The sequence below is a fragment of the Dipodomys ordii genome, unplaced genomic scaffold (genome assembly GCF_000151885.1).
Source record: "Dipodomys ordii isolate 6190 unplaced genomic scaffold, Dord_2.0 Scaffold140, whole genome shotgun sequence".
NCBI classification, from domain to species: domain Eukaryota; kingdom Metazoa; phylum Chordata; class Mammalia; order Rodentia; family Heteromyidae; genus Dipodomys; species Dipodomys ordii.
In genome coordinates, this window is record NW_012267356.1 from 1,517,825 (window position 1) to 1,539,449 (window position 21,625).

Consider the following 21,625-nt stretch of genomic DNA (forward strand, 5'->3'; position numbering starts at 1 on the left):
AAGTGAATTTAAATGTGAGAGAAAATGTACAAAGAAACAATTAAAAAAATTAAAGTGATCCTCTGTAAGACGGGAATAAAAGATCATGAATTTCTGAAACAAAAAAATCTAACTGGATTAGTGATTTTAGAAACAATAATATTTAAGCCTGCTTTTTGTTTCACAGAATTCTTTCTTGGGCTGGGAAGGTAGCTCAGTGGTAGAGTGCTTGTCTCACATGCATGAGGCCCTGGGTTCGATTCCTCAGCACCACATAAACAGAAAAAGCCAGAAGTGGTGCTGTGGCTCCATTGGTAGAGCACTAGACTTAAGCTGAAGAGCTGAGGGACAGTGCTTAGGCCCAGAGTTCAAGCCCCACGACCAATCAAAAAAAAAACAAAACTGTGCCATAGTAGCTGTTTCATTTAAGGTAAAGTTGGAGTCAAATTCAAATGTGGTGTGTGTGTGTGTGTGTGTGTGTGTGTGTGTGGTGTATGTGTGTGAGTATGTATGAGTGTGTGACAGTACTGGGGCTTGAATTTAGGGCCATGCACCCTTGCTTGGCTTTTCATTTATTATGATTTCAAGATCAATAATCTCCAACAAGACATAGAACATAATAAAGCATTAGGGAATACTTATCAATTGTCAGATGTTAGTTATGGTTTGGAATGAATAGAGACAACTTGATCTAGAAAATTCTAAAGATCATTCAGATGATCAATACATGAAATGAAATTAAGACTGCATTGTATAGGAAACTATGTGTGTGTGTGTGAGGTTATGTATATGTGTGTATGCATGTGGGAATGTGTATTGTTTTAATATCTCACTGCTGAGACAGCACTGAGAGTATCACTCTGGGCTTATAAATAGGAAGGCAAAAATAAGTATAAAATGTCTTATTCCTAAAGGAAAAGTACAGCAATGGTACCAACTAGCAAATAAAGTCTCAAGAAATGGTTTCCACTTTTATTAATGAACCAGGTGAAAAGAACTAATATCTTCCTGGGTTTATTTAAAGATGAAAAATTTCATTATTTCATATACCCAAAGCTCAGAACTAGAAGAAAATTTAATTATCTCTCCCTAGATGATGCAGATTGTAAATGTAGTAAAATGCCAAATGTGCCTTAATGGAAATTATAAACATAATTTAACATTATATTTGGTGAAAGGCAGAGGAGTTAGTTAAACCAATGACGCTGGAGCTCTGGTTTCTGATTTACACCCATCTCCATTTGTGTAATCAGCAGATAATATCTCTGCATGGCATTTAAGAGTTTTCTAACAAAATAACATCAGCTGGCAGTTTAAAACAAAGTCATGTCTGGCTTCTGACAGGATGTCTGCTTTAGAAGTCTCTACAAAGTTTGTATAAATGCCAACCCTCAAAAAAGCCATTCAACCAGTCTCCCTCCGCCCACCAACCTCACCCCCCTGACTAACTTCCATCAAGACAAACCAGGATTGTGGGCATTTGGCAGGAGCAGGAAAAGGTCAAATTGCATAGGAAAGTATCCAGGCTCACTTCTACCAACTGCAACCACTAGTGTATATTGACAAACCCCCCACCTAAAAAACAAAAAACAACACACACACACAACACACATACACACAAAATCTAAAAGAAATTAAGGGCAGTGAGTCAAAGCATTGCGTTTACTATGATTGGGTTAGCCCAGTTGGGTGGGGCAGATGTTAGAACAAATGTGAGGAAGTATATAGCCAAATGAAAATAGGGCAAATATCTGACAGCCACTTGTATAATTGAATGAGACAAGGGGAATTATTAAATAACCCTCTAAGCAGTCTAAGTCTTAAATCATTTGTCTGAGTTGTTATTTTGTTACTAGTTAATAGTGTACATGTGTGTGCGCGTGTGTGCACTTGTGGTGGGGCTTGAACGCAAGGCTTAGGTGCTATTCCTTAGCTTTTCTCCTCAAGACTGGCACTCTTGAGCCAGCCCTCCATTTCCAGCCTTTTGGTGGTTAACTGGAGATAAGAGCCAACATAGACTTTTTTTGCCCAGTCTGGTTTGCAATAGAGATTCTCAGATTTCTGCCTTCTGAGTTGCTAAAGTTACAGGCTTGAGCCACCATCGCCTGGTGTAAGACAGTGTTTTGAAGCAAATGAAATAAATTGAAGATGAACGAATACGAACAATGCCGATCCTAAAGAAAACAAGTGTGCTATCAGAAAGGACTTATTATTATCAACCATAGGGGTATTTCATTGGGAAAAACCCCCCACAAAATAGTCTCCCTTCATCATTATTTTTTTTACGTTTTCCTCTTCACATTATCCTCCCTAAGAGAATTGAACCATTCATCTAGAAAAATTCCCTGCACAGAAAAATCCAAATACTGGATTTTAGGTTCCTTGTGTAAGGCATTTTGTCATGAAAACCTAGTTGGCAATAACCTAGCAAGCTGGCAATGGCCTAGAGGGTCCATACCATCTCCGGGGTCCACGATCTCCACGGTGGTCACCGCAGGGAATTCCAGGGCAGCCAGCACTGGTTCCGAGAGAATCACCTGGAAGGTCTCTGACTGCTCATGCATACCATCGCTCAGGATCCGCACCCTCCACGTGGCCCTGGTTTGGCCCGGGTTGAATTGCACTTGCTTCTGAGCTTTGCCCTTGAAGTCTTTGTCTTTCACCGCAGTCCCATCTCTTGTGCCAATACCTCCATGGAAAGATCATATCACATCCTCAGTTTTATTTTCAATAGGATTCCCAACTATCTTTGTTGAGTGCTGGAGATGTAACACGGCTCCTCACACCTGCTAGGCAAGTACCACTGAACTGCACCTCATCCCTGAGGATTATTTATTATTTGTTGTTTGTGTTTCTGCTGGTCCTGAGGCTTGAACTCAGGGCCTGAGTGCTGTCCTTGAGCTTTTCTGCTCAAGGCATGGCTCTACCACTTGAGCCAAATCTCCACTTTTGTCTTTTGAGTTTGTTTGTTTGTTAATTGGAGATGAGAGTCTCTTGAATTTTCTTGCCCTGGCTAGCTTTAAACATGACCCTCATATCTCTGCCTCCTGAGTAATTAGGTCTACAGGTGTGAGCCACAGACACTCAACCTGATTAATAACTTTTTACAATTGGGACTGTTAATGGTTTGTGTGACACTTTGTTTGACAGTTCAATCAAGGGATGGGTCCGATGTGAGAATTAGATGATGATAGTGTTGGGTACTTTATGTTCTTTCCCTATTTATGATATGCTTATATATTCTTTGGGCAAATTTTGTGTTGGAACTTCATGCAAAATAAGACTGAATAGAATAAAGGGGAAAGGAGAGGATATAGGAAGGTATGAAATAAAGCACATTCTATGGGCATGGAAATAGCATAACGAAACCCTTTAAAGACTCTTAACATGAAGAGGAGGAGGCAAGAGAGTCAAGAAAGGGAGGATGAATAAATGCAAGGGGGAATATAATGTATTTTGAAATATATACATGTATATAAATATTGTGGCAAATCCTATTGCACAATTATTTTGTGCTAGTAAAAATGAAACAGTAAATTTGCTTTGATGTTGTACAATATCCTTACACCTGCAAAGCTGTAAACTTTAATATTCTTTACATTCACTTTCCCACAGATTGCACTATTTCATAAAAACATAAGTACTCTCTAACTAGCCAACACAGGTCAACAGGTGATTAAAGACCTCTTTGACAATCTTACTTCATAAATATCCAAACAGAATAATAAAAGAAAATGGCAATGTTCCCTGAACATTCAAAGGAAATAAGACTCCTTAGAGAATCAAATTTAGTTGATCACCATGGTCATTGCCAGGCATGTCTTTGTGGAACATTCCAGAATACCATGAAGCCATGTGAACAGAATTGGAGAGCTAATATATGTAATTATTTTGAGCAGTATGCATGTCTGACTCTGGTGGGTTATTCAAGGTCACCTGCAGTGGGCCAGAAAGGCTAAAGGGTCTCTGTTTCTAACTACATTACAAGAAGACCACTGCATGAGGTACTCAGACTGTAAGCTGAAATGCAGGGAACAAATTCTGTCTTAGAATAGTTAGAAATACTCCTTGTCCTTGTATATCCTTTAATTTTTTTTAATTCTTGTGTTTTAAACCTTTCAGTGCTTGTACAAATGGGTTTTGATTGAACATGTCAATTTATGATCAACGTTATCTCTTCTATCATTCTCCCTCCTCCCTTCAATCTCAACGCTACTCTTCCATCAAGTTACCTGGTATTTCCTTCGGTATGGGACCAGAATCTTAGTGAATCAGGCTGGTAATTTGCAGGTATACTTTTTAAAAAATATGGATATTTTTTAGAGAAGTTGGATAGGATAAACACTTAAACAAGGAAACAAATGTAATTTAAAAAGTTTTCCATTCAAACACAAATGCTCACTGAGGAATTACTGGGTGTCAGGCCTCAATCCTGCCTCAGGAGTCTCTATCAGAGAATAAAACAGACAAAAAACTTTGGTCCTCAGATTGCTCATGTAAGATGAATTAGAATTTTTAAATCACTGGCTGTTAGTTGAACCTTGAGATGAACATAAAAATAAGGGTTGTGTTAAAAAAATATTTATCTTGGGAGGAGAAGGGATAGGAAAGTTAGATGAAGTTGACCAAAGTTTATTATTTGAATGTTATAAATATCACAATAAAGACTTTTTGTACAATTAATTGCAAAATGCAAAATTTGTCTCACAGGTCTCAGAAAAATAAATGACACAAAGATTGCAGTGCATTTTTTTCTTTTTCAGTAGACTGACTTGTTAAGTGGCAAAGTATAGGGTGTGTGTGTGTGTATTTGTGTGTGTGTGTGTGTGTGTGTGTGTGTGTGTGTGTGTGTGTGTGTGTGTAGGGGAGAAAGAGGAGGGACAGAGAGAAGAAGGAAAAGAGAAATACAGGGAGGCAATCAAAACAAAAGAGACAGACAGGCAGACAGACAAACAGAAATTTTTCTATTGATAGGGATCTACTGGTTGGTTAAGGGTTGATGGACCAGTAAAATTTCAAAATAATCACAGGGCTCCTGAGCTTTTATTTTGCTGGCATTTCCATAGATCCTTATCTTAGTTGATAGTCTCACTCAATAAAAGCTTTCACCCATATAAATTCTAACAGCCTAAATGTCTGCTAAATATAGGGAACAAAAAATAATGCTTAAGATACTGCAATTTTTTTCATTGACATATCAAGTATGCAGTGCTAACTATATATTATTGCTTCAAATGATCTAAATACTTTTAATTATTTTATGCTTTATGAAAGGAAATGAACTTAACTTACAGTTGAAAAATTATTAATTTGCATTTGACTTCCAGTTTTACTTAAAAAATATAATACAGAAGAAAGGATTAGGATTTTGCTTTGGAATACTGGTGACAAAGAAAATAGACAACATAAATCTTTCATATAGTGTTTGGGAAATCATGCAACTTTTAGTGAGCTACCAGAACATTTAAATAGTAAGGTACACTTTGGTGTCTAAAGATCACTGAATAGTTTTGTGTATTTATTAAAGTAGCCCTAATTCATTCCTTATACTGATTCAGACTTTTATACAGAAAGTATAGAGTCCCTTAAACTTTTTCTACACTAGTGACATCAGTTTTCATTTTTTAACATATGAGTGACTACATTCTATCATGTAAAGTTGTTTGATGCCTAAGAAAGATCATCTTTAGGTTGAAGGCTTAAAGATGTACGTAACTACACAAAAATTGTTTTTATATTTTTAGCAGCTAAAGAATCTTTAAATGTGAATATGTTCCTCTCCCTAAGCATTTAAACCTGTGAACCAAATTAGTGTTTTCATCACTCTAAGGAAAAAATGTTAAGCTTTTACTATAAAAACAAGATTTTGATGACAGAAATAGAAGTTGAACTTACTTATAAATGAAGTTTCTCCCAAGTAACCTCTGCGTTTAAGGATGACATCTAGAAATTTGGAGTCTTCGTTGACCAGATAATATTCCTTTTCAAAAGAGATCCATGCCCAATTCAGACGAAAATGCTGGTTGGTTAACCGGTTTCCCCCTGGAAAAATAAAAAAAAATACTTAAAACTCTGAGTTCATGCTTTCTTGAATGAGCAACCTCAAAAATTCCACAGACTATTTCAATGATGCAATTTGAAGAATCATCACAACTCTGGAACCTATACATGGAGACATAGCTCCTATTTAGCAATTGTTATATAGACTTACAACTGCTTTCATAATTCATCCCAAATTCCTTTAAAAAAAAAAGGTTGATGAGGAAGAGGCACACAACACTACTAGACACAACCTTTCAATCATAAAACCCAATATCTACCGTTGCAGGATGAGGCCTTACCCACAAGGTGGCGTAAGAGAGCAATTTTTTCTTTAGACATGGCTGCAAGCCTTCTTTGTCAAGTTTCTAAAGATTTTTGCAACTTCATAAATACCTTTTTCTGGTTCACAGAACAATTGGGTGGAAGGCTTTAATTATAACCACTTAAGGAAAAACAAATATCCCTTCTCTGGTTCTCTTCCCCACAAGATTCCACTCTATTCCTCAGAGCAAACAGACAGCTCTTTCCACTCTGAGATAAGGCTTTCTCCTCCCACCTTCCCACCAAATTGGATCTGGCTGCCTAACCAGAGAAAATGAATCTGGCTGGCGATCTCTCTAATATGAAAGCTACTCTGTTGGGTAAACAAAGGAGAAATGATTATCAGCTGATCACATTGCATCTATCCCTCCACTCCTTTTGATCTCTGCCAATTATTTCAGAGTAAGGTGAGGTTTATAAACAAAGGTATCAGCAAGTCCTTTTAAGTCTTTTTGGAAAAGGATAGAAGAAAAAAAAAAGAAACCCAAATAATAAACATAGCTAGAAGCACACTTTTAATTCAGTTTCTTCTCTTCTGGATTCCCATAAAGAAATCTACATGAGAAAAAATAAATAAGACTGGAAAATGTGGAGACTTTTACAGACTGAGTAAAATGATTAAAAAAATAAAATCCACAGAGAGGGCAAGTTGCAAGTAAACAACACATCAAAATATTCTGTTCTAGATTTTTTGAAAAAAGAAAAAGTGCAGTGATTTTGAGGTTTTTTTTTAAATACATAAACTAGAAAATAATCTCTGGGAGAGCTGAGCATATGTAGGAAAATTGATTTTCTTATTTTTTGTCAGGTGACTTGTAAATACAACAAAGCTTTTTATACAGCTCTAGGGTAATGGGAGTATGAGACAAAAAATGATTTTTATGTAATTTAATGTTGAAGTCTCCCTATGGATTTTTGTTTTAAGATAAGCAAAAATATATTTATAAAGAATCATCACACTATTTCTTGTTTTGGATTTTTGTTTTGTGTTTTTGGTCGTGGGGCTTGAACTCTGGGCTGGGGCGCTGTCCCTCAGCTCTACCACTTGAGCCATGGTGCCACTTCCGGTTTTCTGGTGATTTGTTGGGGATAAGAGTCTCACAAACTTTCCTGCCTGGGCTGGCTTTGAGCCATGATCCTCAGATCTCAGCCTCCTGAGTAGCTAGGGTTACAGGCATGAGCTACCAGCGCTGGCTTGTTTTCATTTTTGAGATAAGTTCTTTCTATGTATCATGTGCTTGACTCCAACTCACAATCTTCCTGCCTCATTCTCTCAAATGTTGGTGTACACTATCATATCTGGTTAATTTTTTTGTACTTTTTTATTGTAAAAATGCTGTACAGAGGGGTTACAGTTACATGAGCAAGGTAATGAGTATGTTTCTTATTGAGCATTGTTGCCTCCTCCTTTCTTTTCCCCCTACCATCCCTCCCTTCCCACCTCCACTACACACCTCACCCCCCCACAGAAGTTGTAAAGTTCATTTTCAACATGGTGTTTTGTACATCTCATTGTTACCATGGGTCAACCTGTATCCTTATTTAAGCATTTTGTTTTTTTCTTTCCCCTCCCCGAATTAGAGAAGTGTATATACAAGATTCAGGGCACCAACATCAAATACAGTGACAACAGGGGTTATATCATGGGGAAGGTACATACAAAGAAACACAAAAATCACAGAGTACATTATAAATACATTAGCAACAATAGCAAGAAAGAAAAAAGATATTTGTGTCCTTATCTTGGGGTTCATTTCACCTAACCTCATCTTATATGGTCATATGCACATAGCTTTTGGCCTTTTCTGCTTGTCCTACACATGTATTAGTATTGTTCAACCACTTTGGAAAGCAGTATGGAGGTTCCTCAAAAGACTCCACATAGAACTCCCTTATGACCCAGCGATGCTACTTTTGGGCATTTACCCAAATGATCACAAACAAGACCATACTAAAGCTACCAGCACGACTATGTTTATTGCAGCACTATTTACCATAGCTAAGCTATGGAACCAACCCAGATGCCCCTCAGTAGATGAATAGATCAAGAAAATGTGATCTCTCTCTCTCTCTCTCTCTCTCTCTCTCTCTATCTATCTATCTATCTGAATTCTATGCCTCCATCAGAAAGAATGACACCACCCCATTTGTTAAGAAATGGAAAGACTTGGAAAAAATTATATTAAGTGAAGTAAGCCAGGACCAAAGAAATATCTGGTTAATTTTTAAGTAAAATTTTTATTTTATTTGTGGGAATGGGCGGGGCTTCCTTGAATCCTGGACTCACGTGTGTCATTCAAGGCTAGTGCCCTACCACTTGAGTCACAGCTCCACTCCTGGCTTTTTTTTTACTGGTTGTTTCTCAGATATGTCTGCCTGGACTGACTTCAAATTGTGATCCTCAAATATCAGCATTGGGAGTAGCTAAGTTATAGGTGAATGAGCACTAATGCCTGGTTTTATGTTAACTTTTAAAACAGATCAATATCTATGTTAGAGACTAAGAATCTGGTGTTGGTTTAAGAAGGAAACTCATCCCTTGTTTAGTCCTCATACACTTAGCTAACATCCACCGGTCCCCAGAGGCTCCCTATTCTAAAGAGAAGAGACTTTGTCTGGAGGACAAGTCTGAGGACTTGGAGCCCAAGACACACCTCATTCTTTTTAATCTGCTGTCTGACTCTGAGCAGCTTCTTTCTCTGAACCTGTTTCCTCATCTGAAGAGTCAAATGAGAGTGCTACTAATTACCACAAGTGGTTATTCTGTGGCTCAAGTGACACAACCCATAATACACATATAACATCATGTGGCCAGATAGTACGCTATAAACACTCCCTGATCTACTGCCTTGACAACCTGCCTACACTTGCCCCAATCCACCCTGCATTCACGGTCTTGCTACACATTTACTTTAAACCTATTGGAGCTCATCCTGCTTTGTCTCCTTCTCTTACAGCTATTGCACGTGTCAAGCCAACTCCTCTTTGGATTTCCAGGTTTATCCCGAACTACCTGAGTATTCCTAACTTATTCTAATCTGATAACTCAAGGTCAAGCCAAGATCCTGCAGCTCCAGGGATCTGTCACTTTTATTCCTGACCATCCATTGTCTTCCTGCCTGCTCTGATCTTTGGTTGGTACTACACATGAATCCTTATCTTTACTTCCCCCACCCCCAAAGCCTCCTGGGGCTTCTGTAATCCTTTCTTCTTCGTGATTCTACGGCTGCTCATATATGGATTTTTCTCTACAATCCTGCACCTAAGTGGATATCTCTCACAGCTTTTAATTGTATTAAATTATGCTAATTTGTGTGAGAAATTAAGCATGTATACTCTTGCTGTCAACATTTTGTCTATCAAATTACGTGATACACCACGTAATTAGTACATGTCAACCATTTGATGCCACATTTCTGTTCATTTAGATTATAGTTCCAGTCAGCTCAGGTTTTACCCCCCAAAATGTCGGTTGTGTTATTTCAAGACATCCCTTGTCTATCCTTACTGTAATGGCTTTAATACTACCACTTCTTTTTTAAAGTTTTCATTTGATGATAATTTTCTAAAAGTATACAATGCATTAAATTGTATAAAATTGGAAGAGTAAGCATTTCCATCTCCTTAAACACAGTTTTAAGTATTTTTCTGATGTGATTACTACAGAAGAGTGAGTGGTGGGAGGGAGGATAGAGAGAGGTAAATAGTAGATATCAAAGCACAATTTGATGCAAAAAATAAAAAAGCTCTGATGCTCTACAACACAGTTGGAAAATTACAAGTCATAATAACTTATACTGCAGTTTTGTTGATATGCTGAATCTTAGTTCCCAGGTCCATGGCACTCTTGGGTGTTGATGGACACTTTAGGGGGTGGGGCCTAGCGGGAGGAAGTTAGGTCAATGGGAGGGATATTAAGTCATAGGACCACTTCTTCCTATTTTTGCTTCTTGGTTGACACAAGACAAGCAGGTTGCTCCAGCCTATACTGCCTGCCATAATGATATATATACTGCCTCACTACAAACAGGGCCTATTGATTATCATCTGCCAACTTCTACAACTCTGAACAAAAATAAACTTGTTTTCTCCTTAAGGTGATTATCTGAGCTATTTTGTTTGTTACAGTAACAGAATTCTTATGTATTTTGTGGATAACTGGAAAAGAGGAGCTTGAAATGATAAAGAAATGGAAATGCCAACTGCTTTGATTTGCTGGATAAACATTGCATGCGTTTATTGAAGTATGCTGTATATCACTTCTCTAAAGAGAAACACTGATCAACACCCTATTCTCATTGTTGCCTGTACACAGATGGGGGATTTCACATATTCTATTACCTTCTACTAAGAACAACCTTAGCTTTTCTATGCCTCCTCCAATTAAACTCTCTTTCCTAAGTTTTGACAAGTTTTGGCTAGTTGTACAAATTGACCCTCATTCCTGAAATATTGTTTAAAAATTTCTCTTCTAAACATTAGATATTGAAGAATGTTTTGTGAACAGGGCCTTCTTTTGATGTTCTGTAAAACAGCACGCCTGAACACAAATCCGGTGCCAAATGACCTTTTCATTCGGATTAAATTTTCTCTACAGCGGTTTCCACAACCTCCTGGCCTAGATGTAGTTACTCTTCTGTTCCATCGTTATTTGTGTCTTCTCCTAAATGATCCAAAATGGCAGAGAGTCCACTTGCTTATGGTTAAAAGAAAAAAGATGGCTAGTGAATGAATTAAGATCTTAGGTGTCTTTGCTGAGAGAACTTGAGACGTGCTTCATTTTTATTGAGTAATATAAATTTCTGTTTACACATAACCCATCTCAGTACTGATTCTTTTTTATTAAAATATATTTGTTTCTATGCTGGGTGCTAATGGCTCACACTTACAATTCTAGCTACTCAGGGGGCTAAGATTTAAGGATTAAAGTTCAAAGCCAAACCCAGGCAGGAAAGTCCATGAGATTCTTATCTCCAAATAACCAGCAAAAAAGCCAGAAGCAGAGCTGGCACTCAATTGGTAGAGTAACAGCCTTGAGGGAAAAAAAAGCTAAGGGAGAGTGCCCAGACTCTAGGTTCAAGCTCAAGTACTTTCTACAATGCATAAACACTATGTAAAGCTTTAAAAGTGATTGCCCATGAATGTGAATCATTGGAACTTGTATTTCGCTAAATGACACCTTCAGGGATTATTGGAGATGAAAGGCTTCTGCCCCATTATGGAAGAGCATGGGTTAGAGCATGTTAGCCAGACCTACCCATTTCATTAAGTAGAAATTTCATTTTGTTTCTACTTAATGATGAACACAACTTACTTTCAAGTTGATGTCTATGCTTTGGAAGGATGAAGGAAGTTATCAAGTTGCTACTTAATCCAAGGTTTTGAATGACAGGGAGCATAACAGTCTTGTCAGTATTTCACATGGACACGCACTGCTTTGGGGATTTTATGTGAAATAAAATTTAGCAACAACATCAAGAAACTTTGCTTTGGGAGACAGTGAGATGTTCCAGGTTAATTATTACAGTAACTCAGAATTCATTCTTGAAGAGGGATTTTTTAAAGTAGATATTTAACTAGAGAATAGGAAATTAAGTCCATAAAGCTTAACTTGGAACAGAAATAAGTACTACAGAACTTCTGCAACGCACACGCACACACACACACATACACACACATACACACACCCCAATTTCTATTTTGTTGCCGAATTTGTAAAATATTAGCACTTATTAATATACAAGTGATATAAGGATTGGAGGAACTAAGCTGTAATTTCTTATTACTCCCTTCTTTAAAAATTAAACTCTAAGCAGGACACTAGTGATAGTGGCTCATGCCTGTACTGTAATCCTAGCTACTTGGGAGACAGATCTGTGGATGCATTTCAAAGCCATCTCTAGCAGGAAATTCCGTAAGACTCTTATCTCCAATTAACCAAAGAAAGAAAGAGAGAAAGAAAGAAAGGAAGGAAGGAAGAAAGAAAGAAAGTGAGTGAGCAAAAAAAGAAAATATCAGAAATAGAGGTGTGGCTAATGTCATAGAGCACTAAGCTTTGAGCAAAAAAGCTCAGGGACAGTGCTCAGGTACTACCCAGGACTGACATTTAAAAAAAAAGTAAAGTTGTTTCACTCACTCATGTATCACAAACTATGTAAAATCTTCTAAAAATAAAGAGAAACCATAAATGCTCATGATTTAACCAAAGCTAAAAGTAAAATTTTTGATGAAATCAAGCTGTTTAGAAACTTGATCAAGTTTTGATTTACATGTGATTAGATGCCTTCCAAAACCAGTCTGTCATGTATGAAGTCTGAGGGCCTAGCCTCAGTCTCGTGGGAAACAAATTAAATCCATAACTGTATTATAAATCCACACAACAGGTGCCTGACAGCTGATAAGCACACTCCCCAAAGCTTTGTCCCCAAGCTCTGACACTAAAGCCATTAAGGTTTTGATGAAAAGACCCCTTTTGAACTTTTCCAGCTGGTCTTTAGTCTTCTTTTCAATTCAAACTCTGTAGTTATTTTAGAATAACAAAGAATTCCAATCTTCAATTAGCCCTCCCTAAACACACTGGGCTGCCTGACTCCTCTAAAGACAAAGCGTACTTCAATTCCTAGATGCCAGCGTCACAACTTTGGTGCTGGTTGAATTGTTAGTTTAGCTTTGTAAGACATTTCTTCTTGGACAAGGTAAGTTACAAGTAACGAACGTCCTTGATATTTTCTAGTTTGGTAGAATTTCACAGGACAAGAACCAGGTTTGACTTTGAGGCTGACTGTAAATTAAATATACAGCAACCTTTAAAAAAATCCCCAAACAAGACCAACCTATAGTCTTTTTCTCTTTTTTTTTAAAAAAAAATTTTATTTACTTTATTATTGGTAGTATTGGAGCCTAAGTCACACTATTTTTGATGGTTATTTTTGAGATAAGACTTACAAATTTTTCTGCTTGGGCTGGCCTTAAACCATGATCTTTAAGCCTCCCAAGTAAGTAGAATTAGTAGCCACCAGTAATGAGAGTCTTTTAAATCAACAAACAGATATTCAAGGATTGGGAATGTGGCTAAGTAGTAGCGTGCTCACTTAAAATGGATATTAAAAAATACATTAAGATAATATAACCTGCTTCACTGGGGGAAATAATTCAAAAATTTTAAGCAGAGTTTTAAAAGTCTTGCTCTCTTAGAGAATAAGCCAATGATTAGCCTGCCTGCCATCACCACCTGGATTAGAGTTAATAATTATGGTGAGAATCTAAATCAAACACAAGAGCTTGGTTTCATGGCTATTTCTGTGATATGACAGTGTTCACTTTAACTTTGCATAGCCTTAAACATCTTCCACAAGAGAATCTCTGCTAGCTGTGGAATTTGGTTCTCTGGCCCTTAAAAGTCAGGCTGGTTTTAGTGTTGGCTGAGATCCATCTCGTGCAAAGCTGAAGTTCTCAGTGGAACCCCCAACCCCCTTCCAGCAGTGGGTATTCAAATATAGGAGATAGAGCATGAGCAATGCTGGCCTGTGGCCTGAGGAAACTGGAGCCTGCATGTGCTCCAGGAGGCCTGGATAATGAGCTGTGGGGCTTCACAAGAGGGAGGGATTGCTTTTACCTGAGAGGATCAAAGGCAAAGTCCTGCAAGGGATAGTGGTTAAATGGGCTTTAAGTACAGGGTGGTCTTTGGATGTGCCAGGTGATGGAGAAGGGGGTATTCCTGAAAGATTATAAGGCATCTAGTAGAAAAAGAACTTCAAAGAATTCAGCTCAGGACATCTACTAAATATTAATTTCCTTCTCCTATTCCTTATATGTGAGTGGATATTAGAGACAATGAAGCCGTAGTTAAGATTCACCTAAAGCCTTAGTTGGGATGGGTTGGGAGGAGAGTTTATCCTGAAGTGTCATAGACACTAAATGTTGATCATCTTAAACTTAACAGCACCTGTGACTTAAAAGAGCTCCTGCAGAACTCAGGGGTGTATTTTGAAGAATTGCCAATATCCTTTGTTTTGTTTTGTTTTTTTTGTGTCCGGTCATGGGGCCTGAACTCTGGGCCTAAGCACTGTCCCTCTTCAGCTCAAGGCTAGTGCTCTACCACTTGAGCCACAGCTCCACTTCCGGCTTTTTTCTTTTTGCTTATGTGGGGCTGAGGAATCGAACCCAGGGCCTCAGGCATGCAAGGCAAGCGCTCTACCACTGAGCCACCTTCCCAGCCCAACCAATATCCTTTGTAATAGTGCAGGTTACTCCATAATTTTAATGATGATTTTCATCCAAAAATAAATTTTCAAAAATTATTGCCCTATGCACTTTTTGATCATTGAAATGGGATTTTCCCCTCCTTTTGTGTGTCTTCACCCCACTTTCATTAGCTTATACTGTATGTTCCAAGAGACAGGCAGCAGAGCACTAGGGGTCAATCCCACTCACAGAGAAAGAGAATGTGGAGAGAAACATATGAAAAGATGAGTGGCATGACAAAGATCCAGAAGGAAGAGAGAAACAGAGAAGGCACTCACTGATCTGCTACATACACACACACATGAGGGGTGTGGGACCTTTTAGGCTATTCTGGGGTATGTGTATATGTGGTGTGTGTGTGTGTGTGTGTGTGTGTGTGTGTGTGTGTGTGTGTGTGTGTGTGACTTCAGAGCATGGTCACTGCCCCTGAGAATTTTCTCTCAAGACTGGCATTCTACCACTTGAGCCACACCTGCACTTCTAGCTTTTTGGTGGTTAATTGGAGGTAAGAGTCTACAAACTTTCCTGCTGGAGCTAAAAACGTTTAAATAGGAATACAGGTGGACCCATCGCAACAATGACATGTACAAATCGTTATGTCGAAAAACGCACTTTATAACTTTGGTGGGGGGGGAGGATCAAGTGGGGGGAGGTGGGGGGAGTATGGGAAGGGATGGGAAGGGGAAACAAAGAGGAGGCAACAATGCTTGGTAAGAAATGTACTCATTATCTTGCCCATGTAATTGTAACTCCTCTGTATGGTATTCTCACAATTAAAAAAAAAATCAGATCCTCAGCTCCTAGGATATGGATAGCTACGATTACAGGTGTGGGTCACAGATGCTCAGCTCTTTTCAGCTACTTTCAGAAAAAGCACAAAATAAACATGCCTTTCACAGCCAAGAGAATAAAGGAAGATAAGACACCTTGGCAACTTCCAGCTGAACTAACAGTTTGGATTAGTTCACACTCTGTGCTTTAGTTTTCTGTGGTTCTCCAGGACGTTCCCAGATAATGCACACGTGTGTGTGTGTGTGTGTGTGTGTGTGTGTGTGTGAGAGAGAGAGAGAGAGAGAGAGAGAGAGAGAGAGAGAGAGAAAGAGAGAGAGAGAGCACGAGAGCGAGAGCGAGGGAAGGCATGAGCACACATATGTGTGTATACTGACGCTGGGGGCTAACAAGCCACATTATGAAGTGGAGTTTTATTCCTTTCCTGTGTGCTATATGCCCATAATGGCTAAGGTATGGGAGAGGTGCATAATAGGGTATATTTCTTCTGTGCCTGTAATGGAGCTTGAACTTGAGGCTGTGGGCTTTTGCTTGGCTGTTTTTGTCCAATGCTGGTATTCTACTACGTGAGCCACAGCTATACTTGTGCCCTCATTGCTTTCAATTGGAGATGGGAGTCTCATAGATTTATCTTCCCTGGCTAGCTTTGAACCCCAATCCTCTGACTTCAGCCTCCTGAGTAGCTAAGATTACAGATATGATCCACCAACACTCAACAATGTTTTTTTTAATGTGACTTCTTGAAGACTTGAATTCCTACCTGTACAAGAGGCTGCTTTGGAGCCATTCTTATGTCTGTAGTCCATATTTGCAAATGCATCTAGTGAAAAGAATTTGCAACTGCCCAAATCAATACTCGAAGTGATTTTTGTGGTCATTCTTGAATGTGCACATATGGTATTAAAATTTTTGATTTACCTGATACTCTTATATAAACACATTTTCTCATCACAGTCTGGTTGCTGGCACATTTTCATATGTTTGTAGGTGACTGCACTATTTAAAATGGTCCCACATCATGGAGCTAAAGAACTATGCAGTATTCTTCAACACAAGAGAACTATAACATACATTTCAAGGAAAACGTGCATCATATAAATTTTATTCACTCATAAGTTCTGTTGTTGTTGGCTATGAAGGCTATGCTAATTGTCAGCAATAAGGTGCTTTTGAGCAGAACACGCAGGCAACAGAGAGCTGTATGGATCAATTGATGAGAAATTAGTGTCTAGAACTCACAGGAACCTTATTTCCTTTAGGAACACTGGTTCACTGTTGGTGAATTTAGTATTCATGGTGAGCAGATAGCACCTAGTTGTCATGAATAGCAAAAAGCATGGCATTGGCTCAGTATAAGTCGCAATACGTTATTCTTTTTGGACATGAGGAGTGGGGAAGTACTCCCTTCATCTTCTCATCCTTTCTTGAGTCAGTCGGTTCTCTGGCTTATGTTCAGTATGAGCTGAAAGGAATTCCTCTATGTTCTCAGATGGGCAGCTCCGGACTTTCTCCAGCTGTTTGTCCCTGTCCACCACAACACTGGTGTGCAGACAGTGCTATGGCTCCTGTATGAAGAATATCTACTTCCTCCTTGGCTACCTGCCATAATCTGAGGATTTATAAAAGGAACCTTGAGAGTTGTCCTTACCCTGTATGAAGGTAATGTAGGTGGAAGTAATCCTCACACAGAGCCACTCCTAATCTTACTGGAGAGATCACTCTGGGATCTTAGTTTAGGCACAGATCATGCCTGACAGGCCTCATGGTCCCTGATTTTCCAGGGCTACAATACGTCTCTAGAGACAGAACTAATCACAATGGAAATGGATGTTAGGGACAATAATGGACTCCATGCCAAGTCTTCTATCATTAGTGTGCAGCTGAGATGCATGGTGGTGTGCAAGTCAACTCATCACTAACTCTCTCCCAGGTTCTTCCTGAATGAGCATTTGGGTCTCAGCAAAAAAGAAAACCAAAAGTGGAGATTTCATTTAATGCTCAGTTAATCTTTGCTTTGTTTTCCATGTCATGGCCCAGGGAGAACTCTTGGATACCCTTTTCCTTTGATACAAAATAACAGCAAGCTGGGAGCTGGTGGCTCACACCTGTAATCCTAGTTACTCAGGAAGCTAAGATCTAAGGATCACGGTTCAAAGCCAGTCTTGGCAGAAAAGTCCGTGAGACTCTATCTCCAATAAATCCCCAGAAAAACCAGAAGTGGCGCTGTGGCTCAAGCGGTAGAGCGCTCGCTTTGAGCTAAGAGCTGAGGGACAGTGCCCAGGCCCAGAGTTCAAGCCCCACGACTGACAAAAAAAAAACCCAAAACCAAAAAACTAAAATAAATAAAACAACAAAATAACAGCAAAGTGTAAGGCACAGTTCTAAGGCATACCCTGAAAAAGCTGGGCATAGCTGCTCAAGCTGTGCTGGGATCATGGATTGTGGGCATCAGGGAAGGTTCAAAAAGAAGCATCATGGGCCAGTGGCACCAGCTTGAACCAGACAGCTTCAGTACAACACAGGCACAGGTGAGTCCAGAGGCTCACTGGCTAGGAAAAGATGTGAACCAGCTAAACTCCACACAACTTTAAGGATCCTAAACATGTCCATTGAAGAAGGGCTAGGCAGACTGGGGAACTGGTCGTGAATTTGTATCAAGCAGAATGTCTCAGTGAATTTTGCAGGAAACCCTACAAGCAAGGAATTTTCACACTTTGTGTATAAGGCAAAGGAGTGCAAGTTAATTCTTTTACACCAAAATTCTTTTCATTGCCTCTAGGGGCAGATCACAGGTTTGAATCCGGCCTGTTGGCATTTTTCTCAATACGTCCTCCAAGTCATCAACAACTTCATTCCAGTCAATATTCAGTATCAGGCTATTCCAGATTCATTCCAGTTGGTCAGAATGAGTTTATACATTAGTGTTACTGGAGAGAAGCAAAACACAATGGGAGTGTTGCTTCACCATTTGAAATACCTTGGTGTTATGGAAGAGGTAATAATAGCCCATCAAATGGTAAAATAATAATAATAATAATGGAATCACAAAAAGAGTATGGTTTCTAAATATTTGAGGTAGAATTAGAGAGAAAATAACACCAAATAAGAATTAAGATCTTCGTGTATTAGCGATGGTTTGGAGTCACAGTCAAAGCTGGGATGACTAGAATCCTGGAAGGGAAACCTTTCCTCCCGGCTGACTGATTGATGGAAACTATCAGTTAGATCCAGTAGAAAAAAAAGAAAGAAAAAAAAAGGAAAGAAAAAATGTGCAAGCCTGATCTGGCAAGGACCTTGGATGTTTTCTAACAATGGCTCTTCTGCCCGCTTCCAACCATCCTCTTCCCATGAAATAATTAATTAAGTGTAAAAAGCATACACTTGTTTTCATACTCTGCACCAAAAGAACCCTCAATTTAGATCCACTCACCAGGGTTTAAGCATATTTCCTTAGTCAAACTGAAAGGTTTCAGGCTTCAAACTTCCTTTGATAGTTAGAACCTCAGTCAGAGTGGGATGTATGTCTATACTACAAGAATGCAGGCCTGGGAGAAGGAATTCAGGTATAGATACACCCAGGGACAAAGGACAAAGCAAACCTGTAATTGCTAGGTGGACTCTGTCACACACGGACAGCACTGGATTATCGTTCTGAGTCTTCAATTAAAAGCTAGCTTAATCATTTTGATGCTGTAATGTGAATAGCTAGGGGATATTGTTTTTACCTTCTCCCCCTGCCACCTCCACAAAAATAAAAGTGCAACACTGCATCTTAAACAAGTACACATGAACTCAAGATAAAATCATATTGGAAAACAATATAAATATACACTATATAGGCATCTTTTCTCAGTGGTCTGTTTTACCAAGGTCCACACGGTTGTGGCTTGAATTAAGAATATAAGGCAGCTATTTATAAAAGAAGAATAGATTTCCAGGTTTTTTTAACTTCTCATCCCCTTTCCATGTAGTAGGCTTTGGCTTCAAATACTACCATGAATAAGATCATAAAAATTGTGTGTTGACATTACACAGCACACATATACTTATACATATATATACATTCACAAATATGTATGCATATATGTATGTGTTTGTATGTATTTAATTGGAGGACATCTTTCTTTTAAATAAAAGAGAGTAGTCTAGAACTAGTTTCCAAATCGAAGTAAACATGTCTATGAGCACAATACCCTCTCAGAAGCACTATCTGCTTCACAGACAGGGGAGCTGAGTGAAATTTGTCAGGAAGCTCCACCTCCTCTTCACCCTCTGGGGAAAGGAAAAAATACAAAACCAAACACCTGGCACAGCAAGATTTTATGCGTGCACTGCCTGTGGCTACAAATAAATTTATTAGATCTCTGGCAACACATTCTTAAAATAAACTTAATAGCCTTTGGGTCCCTGTTGAAACCGCAGCCTAATTCCTTTTATGGCGCCAGACATCTCCCACACCCCATGAAGACTAGGGGAGAGACAGGCAATGGCCCTCTATTCTCTCACCTTCAGAAGTAACTGGTTTAGCACCCCCAGCTAATCCCCAGTGAGGTGAGTCTGTTTTCTAACTCCTATTTGTATAACAGTATCATATACACTGTCAGAAGATACTATACAACTAACATATGGAGGGGCATTATACTTTTGTGTGTGTGTGTATATGTGATGGTCCTGGGGCTTGAACTTAAGGTCTGGACATTGTTCCTTAGTGTTCTGACTCAAGGCTGGTGCTCTACTACTTGAACCATACCTCTACTTCCAGCTTTTTGCTGGTTAAATGGAAATAAAAGTCTCATATCCTTTCCTGCCCAAGCTGGCTTTGAACTCCGATCCTCTCACCCAGCTTCCTGAGTAACTAGGATTACAGGCATGAGTCATTGGTACCTGTCTTTGATTATTTTCTGACAATGTGTTATACCCACAATAAAACATAAAAATTTCCAAGGGGAAAAAATAAGAAGTGCCTCAATCTGACTGTTAAAAATCTTTAACTTATTTTGTTTCATTATTACAGCATTTATATTAAGTGATTAAGTTGAACTAGGAGCACAAAAGCCATTCTATGAATTAGAATTATGTAATTGAGTCTCTTGGTACAGTAGAAAGTTAGAATTTAATAAGAAACACTTCTCAAGAAGAATTATGTTTCATAGGCTGTGATTGTAGAGTGAAATTTGAGTCAATAATATATTCTAATCTCTATTCATTTTCAGCAGTGAAATAAAAAACTGGAAGTTCTAATCTCCTTTCCATCACATTTATTCAATCACATTAGCTACTAATGAATAGATTTCAATGTGTGTGCCACTTCTACCCATACAGACATGATGCGTTCATCACCACACCCACCCTGTTATTCTGTTTTCACTGCCTTCATGGTCCACTTATAACCTTCAGGCCATCTCTTTTGTTCTTTTCTTTTTATAAATTGTAAGATTTAAATCTCTACACTCTCCAAAACTATACAGCAGCCAGGTGCCAGAGGCTCATGCTTCGTCATCCTAGCTACTCGGGAGGCTGATATCTGAGGATCACAATTCAGAGCCAGCTCCAGCAGAAAAGTCTCTAAGATTCGTATCTCCAAATAACCACCAAAACACCAAGTGGATCTGTGGCTCAAGTGGTAAAGTACCATCCTTGAGCCAAAAAGCTAAAGAACAGTGCCCAGACCTTGAGTTCTAGCCCTAGGAGTGATGAACACACACACACACACACACACACACACACGTGTGCACAGGTATACACACAAATAGATATGGGATACCAAGTTACTAGATATTTCTAGGACAAACTAAAAATGAGGGTAGGAGGGGAAGAATAAATGAAAGATAAAGAGGGAGAGACGGCCACAGAGAGACAGACAGAGAAAGGGGGAAGAGAGAAATATGAGGAACAAGAAAGTATAGGTTAGTATAATAATAGTGGCATGTCTGCATTTATATTTTCTTTTCATTTATTTCAGACTGATTTCATAAAGCTAGCTTTTGTGCTCCTCCTGTAGTATCATTTTATTAGGCAAACACCTTGGTAACTACTGTTCTGATCTGTTTAAAATTACACTGGAGCCCTCATGGGTGATTTCATTATCTCAGCTTAATATAAGAGCTGCGCATCTACATATACAGTTACCAAATCAGGGGAATAAACAACAACAACAACAAAAACAACCTTCACCAGTATAAAGCCAGCTGTTTGTTATGGTCTTAGACTACCAGATTATATGAAAAGAAAATGAACAGTGTGCATTTTC

At 38.8% G+C, this 21,625-nt stretch overlaps 1 protein-coding gene across 1 annotated transcript in view; it reads right to left on the reverse strand.

The window, feature by feature from the left end:
* The window catches only part of Frem2 (FRAS1 related extracellular matrix protein 2), a 155,426-nt gene that overhangs the window by 72,113 nt on the left and 61,688 nt on the right, over positions 1-21,625 (reverse strand). The window contains exons 3-4 of the mRNA XM_013031489.1: positions 5,875-6,021; positions 2,438-2,668 (exon numbers count right to left, since the gene is read on the reverse strand). Of these exons, the coding sequence (XP_012886943.1) occupies positions 2,438-2,668; positions 5,875-6,021 (378 nt within the window). The remainder of the gene's footprint in view (positions 1-2,437; positions 2,669-5,874; positions 6,022-21,625) is intronic.